Source organism: Tenrec ecaudatus, chromosome 7 (assembly GCF_050624435.1).
Source record: "Tenrec ecaudatus isolate mTenEca1 chromosome 7, mTenEca1.hap1, whole genome shotgun sequence".
NCBI lineage: Eukaryota > Metazoa > Chordata > Mammalia > Afrosoricida > Tenrecidae > Tenrec > Tenrec ecaudatus.
This window is the reverse complement of record NC_134536.1, coordinates 74,132,173-74,140,279: the sequence shown is the minus strand read 5'-3', so window position 1 is coordinate 74,140,279 and position 8,107 is coordinate 74,132,173. Positions and strand designations below refer to the sequence as shown.

The window sequence follows — 8,107 nt, the reverse complement described above, 5'->3', positions numbered from 1 at the left end:
GGGGGGCGGGGGGAGCGGGTGTTTGCGAGTCCGTCCCGCCCGCGGCCGGTGCCTCGCCCCTCCCCTAGCCGCTTCCTTCTCTCCCACCCCGGCGCTCATAAACACAGGACACGTGCAAATGCTCAGCCCAAGCTCCTGGCCTGGGCGGGTGTGCTCACCACGGTGATTTATAAACCGCTCAGCCACTCCCCGAAGAGCTCCGCTCCTCGTTAGTCATGATGAATTCTCGGGCCGGTCTACTCGGCTGTCTCGATTAAGATGCTCCGAGGCCCCAAAGTGGTCCCCTTGAGTGTTCATTTGGCTTCCTTCACCAGCCCAATGGCCGCCAGCAGCGCCAGCGCCACATCGCGCGGGGACAGGGTGGGAGGTGCCGGAGCGCTTCTCCTTCCCTGGGGTCTTTCCCTACCCGGCTGCAACTTTCCCCCTTCGTTTGGCGGTACCCACGCCGCACCCCCTGCCCGGCCGAGCAGCCCCACCACCCTGGTCTCGGCCGCGCCGGAGTCTGTCCTCCCGAGCTCCCCGGGCTGGGAACGCAGCACAGACACCTGCTCCTGCCCTGTCCTCCGCGCCGCGCCGCGCGGCGGGCTGCACGGTTTGGGGAGTTTAGAGCTGAAGGTTGGGTTGGGACCTTGACCAGCAAATGGCCAAGACCTACTCGAGACCAACTCCACCCTCTGGCACCGGCAGAAGTTACTGTTTCGAAAGGTCCCCCAGCATCAGCCCTTTTTGACGCACACAGTTTTCCTTCCGTATGAAAGCGGCGACAGGAAAAGTTGCACGGAAAAGCTCCGGGAGAGCGGAAGAGGACTCAAGAAGCAGCCCCGGGGTCGGCTTTGAGCAAGCGGCCCTCCGCGCGCCTCACCCGGAGGCAGCACGCCCCTGGCCGCCGCTTCTGCAATCTCGCCGCGGGCGAAGGTCTGTCTGCGCCCTTTCTGGTAGTCGAAGCAAACAAACAAACAAACAAACAAACTGCGCGACGCGCCAGAGTGGGTGAACCTGACCTAGAGAGTTTGTTTTGATTGAAGTCCAGACCAATGCGCCGTCTGAGCGGGGGAACTCCGCGTCCTTAACCGGAACTACCCACTAGCCTTGGCACCTGCCTCCTGCGGGGTTCTTTGGCTGAGGAGCTGGAAGAAAATTAGGCTACAGGGGTGGGGAGGGACAGACACTACTCGGGCAAGAGTCCGCACGCCTCGGAGCAGGAGGAACCTGGGCAGTGGAATTCTAATCGTAGGAGAAAGAAGGCTACAACCAGGGACCAGCCTTGCTCCTTGCTCTAGGTTTGAGACGTGTGTGTGTGTGTGTGTGTGTGTGTGTCCAGAGGCAAGGACTCCTGCTGGCTTGGTGTGCTCCAGCTTTTCTCGGGCCCCCTCTCACCGCCCCCTCCCAGCGCCCCTACACGCCCTGTGGGATGGAGAAGGTGGACAACACCCCCTTCCAAATCCTCCAAGTGGCTGTGGTCGATAAGAGCTCTGGGGCCGCCCCCTGCCTGGCTCCTCAGCTTGAGAGACAGATGGGGGGCGGGACCCACCAGAGATGGGCGGAGGTGGCCCGGGGAGGGGGGCAGGGGGGGCTGTGAGGACACAGAGAATCTGAATCAGGAGGCGAGGGGGACCGCGAGGGGGCCTAGGAGCACTCACTGCCCAGAGGGGAGAGGGAGGAGGCAGCTCTGCACCAATCAGTGGCGCCGGCCTGGGAGGTTGCTAGCGGTATCCACGTAAATCAAAGGGCGCAGAGCCAATGGGAGGGGGCGGAGGGGGCGGGGCCCAGGCGCGTGCCGCTGTGAGCCAGAGCTGCCAAGAGAGCGGGAGAGAGCTGGAGAGAGCAGGGAGAGGGGGGAGCGCGGAGCGAGTCACAGAGTGAGCGCGAGCGAGCAGGAGGGAGAGGAGGAGAAAGAGAGCGGCGGCGGGCGGCGGGAGGCGGCGGCGGCAGCAATAGCAGGAGCAGCAACAGAAGGCGTCGGAGCTGCCCGCTGGGGAGAGAGAGAGCGCGCCGAGAAAGAAAGAGAGCGTGCGAGGAGAGGGAGAGCCCGAGGCGAAAAAGTAACTGTCAAATGCGCGGCTCCTTTAACCGGCGCGCTCAGTCCGGCTCCGAGAGTCATGGCGACCGCAGCGTCTAACCACTACAGCCTGCTCACCTCCAGCGCCTCCATCGTGCACGCCGAGCCGCCGGGAGGCATGCAGCAGGGAGCAGGGGGTTACCGCGAGGCACAGAGCCTGGTGCAGGGCGACTACGGCGCGCTGCAGAGCAACGGGCACCCGCTCAGCCACGCTCACCAGTGGATCACCGCGCTGTCCCACGGTGGCGGCGGCGGGGGCGGTGGCGGCGGCGGCGGGGGCGGCGGCGGGGGCGGGGGCGGTGGCGACGGCTCCCCGTGGTCCACCAGCCCCCTGGGCCAGCCGGACATCAAGCCCTCGGTGGTCGTGCAGCAAGGCGGCCGCGGCGACGAGCTGCACGGGCCAGGCGCCCTGCAGCAGCAGCACCAGCAGCAGCAGCAGCAACAGCAGCAGCAGCAGCAGCAACAGCAGCAGCAGCAGCAGCGGCCGCCGCATCTGGTGCACCATGCCGCCAACCACCACCCGGGGCCGGGGGCCTGGCGGAGCGCGGCGGCCGCGGCGCACCTCCCGCCCTCCATGGGCGCGTCCAACGGCGGCTTGCTCTACTCGCAGCCCAGCTTCACGGTGAACGGCATGCTGGGCGCCGGCGGGCAGCCGGCGGGGCTGCACCACCACGGCCTGCGGGACGCGCACGACGAGCCACACCACGCCGACCATCACCCGCACCCGCACTCGCACCCTCACCAGCAGCCGCCGCCGCCGCCTCCCCCGCAGGGCCCGCCTGGCCACCCGGGCGCGCACCACGACCCGCACTCGGACGAGGACACGCCGACCTCGGACGACCTGGAGCAGTTTGCCAAGCAGTTCAAGCAGCGCCGGATCAAACTGGGATTTACCCAAGCGGACGTGGGCCTGGCGCTGGGCACCCTGTACGGCAACGTGTTCTCGCAGACCACCATCTGCAGGTTCGAGGCCCTGCAGCTGAGCTTCAAGAACATGTGCAAGCTGAAGCCTTTGTTGAACAAGTGGTTGGAGGAAGCGGACTCGTCCTCCGGCAGCCCCACGAGCATAGACAAGATCGCAGCGCAGGGGCGCAAGCGGAAAAAGCGGACCTCCATCGAGGTGAGCGTCAAGGGGGCTCTGGAGAGCCATTTCCTCAAATGCCCCAAGCCCTCGGCCCAGGAGATCACCTCCCTGGCGGACAGCTTACAGCTGGAGAAGGAGGTGGTGAGAGTTTGGTTTTGTAACAGGAGACAGAAAGAGAAAAGGATGACCCCTCCCGGAGGGACTCTGCCGGGCGCCGAGGATGTGTACGGGGGGAGTAGGGACACGCCACCACACCACGGGGTGCAGACGCCCGTCCAGTGAACTCCAGCGTGGGGGAGGGGCAAAGCGCGGGCTCCCCTCCGCTCCCCTCCTGCCCAAGGCCCCTTCTGGGCCCCCTTGTTCCCTCTCTAACTTCTGAGTGTTCTTTTATTTTTAATTATTATTTCCCCGTCCCTTAAAAAGAAAAAAAATAAGGAAAAATAGGAGAGCAACTAAGGCACTGGACTATGCTTTCAGCGGTAGCAGGTGTAATCGGTATTGACCTTTACAGGCGAGTGTCCGGTCGAAGGAGCGGAGTGTCTCACGGAGTGACAAGAGAGCGGGTGTTAGTTAGTTAGCTGGCAAGCTGAGAGGAATACCTGGCCAAACTAAACAAATGACCAAAAAGAAGGGGAGGGGGGATATCCACCAAACCTTAATAAACACAAAACGCAGCTTCCCCAGGCTCCAGTTGGCACCCGCTGCCGTGTTTATTCAATGCGGATCCCCATCAGGAAAGAGGGAAAATGCACAGGCTGATGCAGGCAAAATTTAACTACATAAATTTGCACTGCAAGAAAATCGAAGTTTACATGTACTCATTCACGGACTCCCCCCCCCCTTCTCCCTACAGTTTAATTTTGAAATGACTTTTGTTGTTGGATGCCTCGGACAGATTGGGGCCAGCTCTTGGTCACTGCCTGCGCCTCCTGTCCCTTCTTCTTACTGTTGACCAACTTTGGTCGCCTTCAGAATCCCCCTTCCCCTGTACACTGGTGTAACCATTTCTTTGCTCCTTTTACCAAAGCAAAAAATCACAACACAAAAGAACAAAACGATTGGCTTCATGCAAAATAAATAACTTTCTGCTTTCAAGAAATGTGCATGTCTACCCGCTTTGTGTGAGGCCAGAGTCCAGTCTGGAATATGAAAATGAGCCGGGCGTTGTTTGTTATCGGACACAAAGTAAACTTCATTTTCAGGCAGTGTTTTTGGGGGGAGGGCTTGGAGGGGTTGAGACAAAATGGATAGTGAAGGACTGTTTCATTTTATTAGGCGGGCCCATTGTGAACGAGCTCAGCAGAGCTATGGAAGTAAAATAGATTTCCAGAGTTGTCCAAGCGAGAGAAAGTGGCACTTTGAAAAGAACTAGGGAAATATATAGCTTCAGACACCCCTGTATAGTTCTCTGCATTCCGTTTTAATAACTTAATTATGAAGAATTATTTGTGCTGACAGAAGCAGTTTAACTTTGTTCCTCTAATAGTTGTTTCTTTTCTTCTTTGACATGCAGAAACACCCAAGGTGTATGCAGAGATTGTGTTTCTGGGCACACAAGTACTCAAATAGGACAGCTACACTGAATATCTCTTCCACTCCTTGGTAGAGCCCTTATGTCTTCACTAGCTCATTTGTTTTCCAACTAATATTTAGGGGCCCTCAACCCCTTCTCCTATAATTCATTGCAGAAAATACCAGTTTGACTCAGACAGCTTTACCCCTACCCCTTTTTTCACCAGGGGACTTAAATGAAGTGGAAGGACATGGCCATTTTCCCATCTTTCTCTTTTTCCCATTAATAGTTTTAACACTTTTTAATACTTTTTTTGGGGGGGGGGTAATTTGTCTTGATAGAAAATGCTTAACTTCTAAAAGAAAAGATTCTTCTTGGGAATCCAGAGGAAAATAATTTAATAGCTATTGAAAAAAAATACCTTGAAACTGTGACCAGTTTTTTAAAATTTCAGTAATCAGCACAAAAGGGCACTCAAAGGGAAAACACATTTTATTCAACTTTAGAGTTTGGGGCTTTCTTTCTGGTTAGGTACTAGATAAAGTTTTATTTAAGAAAAATTACATTCTCCTTACCTCCCGTACAATTATGGACCAGTGTCCGATTAGCATTGCACTCAGTAGTTAAGATTTTAGTAAATATGCTTTATATCGTCTTTTCAAACACCTGTGATTGTTCCCTTTACAAAGTTTTTGCAAGATAAATGGTGACTTATACTGGGCATATTTATTTGCCTTTATTTCATCTCCCACTCTCCCCCCCAAAGAATGTCAAGCAAGGATATGGGCACAAAGCTGCTTAGGGTGCATCATGTGGTTTGTTCCCCTAGATGTGGGGAAGTAGCCCTTAGAAGAAATCCAGAGCAGGGCAAATAGCCAATGGTAAAGGAAGGAAATGAATTTTCAGATACTTAGGACCAAGTGGGTAAGGTCAGATGCTGGAGTTTGGGGACATGTCTGTAGCTCCTCTAACTCTCATAGATTTACTAGGTGAAAGTTACCACTGAACCTTACCACTCTGTATATATGTTTAAAATCTGTCTTTTGAAATGCAGAAATAGTTTAAATGTTTCTTTGTCTATTTTTTATTTTCTCTCTTTTTTTTTAATGCTACCCAGGGAAATATTTTCATATCATTTTTAAGTGGCCTGCCCGAATGTATATTTATTTCTTTTAAAGCAAAAAGGTTCTGGAAACTGTTTTTTCTGTAGCTTTACATAAGTAAGTGAGCAAAAGCTATTTGGGATGTAAATTTTTTTGTTCAGTCTCTTTAAAAAATACTTTGTTTTGGTATATTTGGTTGTGCTTGTGGGGAAAAATAAAAACGCAGAGATCCTTATATATTTATGTTAAAGTAATATTTTATTATCTACATAAAACAGAAATGCACAATACCTTCATAGTTTGTTCTAATTATTGAAATATCTTTATTTTATTTTTAAAGATAGTGCCAAATTTTAAAGGGGAGAAAAAAAAACCCTAGATCTTATACTGAGTTGAGTTATGTGTAAAACACTTCCTTCCTTTATACTTCATGAAGTTTTGGAATAAATTTTATGCATATACTGCCAGGTTTCATGTTTATAAATGTCAGAGGCTTTTTTTTTTTTAATGGATACCACTTTCCTGATTCACTTTTCTTTGCAAAAACTGTCAGCCCCAAGCCATTCAGTCTGGATGCCTGAAGCATTCCTGGTCCTTGGGTTTGAGCTTCAGTTTGCTTGCCATTTCCTGGTCCCACAAAGGGATGTTTGTCCCCTTTAAATACATGCAAATATCCCTGCCTGCTCTTTCCAGGTTAGCTTAACTTTATCCAAATATGTCTCCCCTCCTTCCCCCAGAGCGTCCATGGAACAAGGTGGACTCTGATCTGTACCTCTAAGTCCTCACAAAATAGAGAAAGACAAGGCTTAGCTCAAGGGATTCTTCTCCTAATAATGAACAAATACCTTTCAGCAAAAGAATAACGCTGGCAACGTACAATCCGTATGTGCATTTACCAAATGACCACAAATAAGTTCTCTGTATGATGAAGCCATGGTTTATATAATCGTATCTGTTTCTCAAACAGACTCTAAAACAAGGAGGAAACATTTTTTTAAGGAACAAATGGAAGAGACCCAAGTCCATGGTGCTAATAGCAGGTTGTTCCAGGAAGTCTTAGCTAGGTCATTACACGGACCAAAATCAAGTTTAAGGTTAGTGAGAAAGCCAAGAAGCGTTGGGTGAGTTTGCAAGTCTGCTGGTGTAAAGTCTTCCTTGGAACATTGGTTTAATAAGTATAAATGTCCATCTTGAGAGGTGGTTTCTAGGCTTATTACATCTGATGATCTTTTCTAACTCCTAGTCAATATTACACGGGTCCCAAACAGATGCAGCCAAATGATCTTATCAATAGTCTGGACGAGAAGTGACAGAAAGAAGAAGTGTTTTGTGACCGCAGACATGCTGATGGGGAAAATGTTTAAGCTGGGTATAGATTTGAGTTCTGGGTCAATATCCTCCTCCATTGTAGGCAGAAAACAAGCAGCATCTGCCCTCTGCAGGGCATTGGAGTGGACCCTGAGCAGGCGGGTTTTGCTGTGGGCCACAGGAACTACGATGGAAAATGCTCTCTTGTGAACAGGACACAAACTGGTTTTGACCCATATTTGTCTTTCAGATCATAGGACTACTCAGGCAGTTTTGACACCAGTTTGGGGGAATGTGTTACACCCCAAGGTGTCACACTATCACTGCCACTGGGAGAGATATGTGGGGCAGTCGTACCTGAGACATTGGGTAGGCACAATGCAAAGAAACTCTTCCTTCCCTTAAAGAGGAAAGTGCAGAACATGGCCACCCAGCAAGAGGTCCTGTTTCCTCAAAATGTGTCACTTTTTAAGTTTATAATGTAAGGGGGGAGGCAAATGGTCATTTGGGAAAGAGTTCAGGGAAGGCTGGTCACAAATAATATCATAGCTGGCACTTTGCTTTTAAAACACCAAATAACCTCCTTTATATTTCAGATGACATCGACAAAAGCCCTCTCCTCTTCTCCTTCCCGTCCTGATCCTGCTAGAGGTGGTTGGACACTGGCTGGCAAATTTTCTGGCAAGAGGTCCCGATAGATCATAGATCATAGATCAAGGCACTCATCTTTCTTTCTTTTGGTTTCTCCCAAAGTAACATAGGCATGGGGGTGGGGGGAATTCAACAGCAACTTTGGGGAGAAGGTGAATGACATTTGGGTAGATGGGTATTCAAGTTGGGGTGTTCATATGCCTTTCATTGGTCTGACCACAAAAGCAGCTTGGGTAATATTGGGGAGATGGGTGAAAGAAATGATCTGTTTTTTGTTTTAATCACTGGTGGTGTCTTAGTGAATTTTCTGTTGACTTTTTAATCAATTCATAGAACTCTGTATCTATAGTGATGCTGTTGGATTCTTACATAATTCTGTTAAAGACTGA

At 51.4% G+C, this 8,107-nt stretch overlaps 1 protein-coding gene across 1 annotated transcript; it reads left to right on the top strand.

Moving 5' to 3' along the window:
- Nucleotides 1-2,099: 2,099 nt before the first annotated feature.
- On the top strand, nucleotides 2,100-3,425 carry POU3F2 (POU class 3 homeobox 2). The gene has a single exon (XM_075554012.1). It carries the CDS (start codon nucleotides 2,100-2,102, stop codon nucleotides 3,423-3,425), a length of 1,326 nt encoding a protein of 441 aa, XP_075410127.1.
- The last annotated feature ends 4,682 nt before the right edge of the window (nucleotides 3,426-8,107 follow it).

Bases quoted from the DNA above. Each gene is read 5' to 3' on its own strand.
- POU3F2 (XM_075554012.1), top strand. From the start codon at position 2,100: ATGGCGACCGCAGCGTCTAACCACTACAGCCTGCTCACCTCCAGCGCC.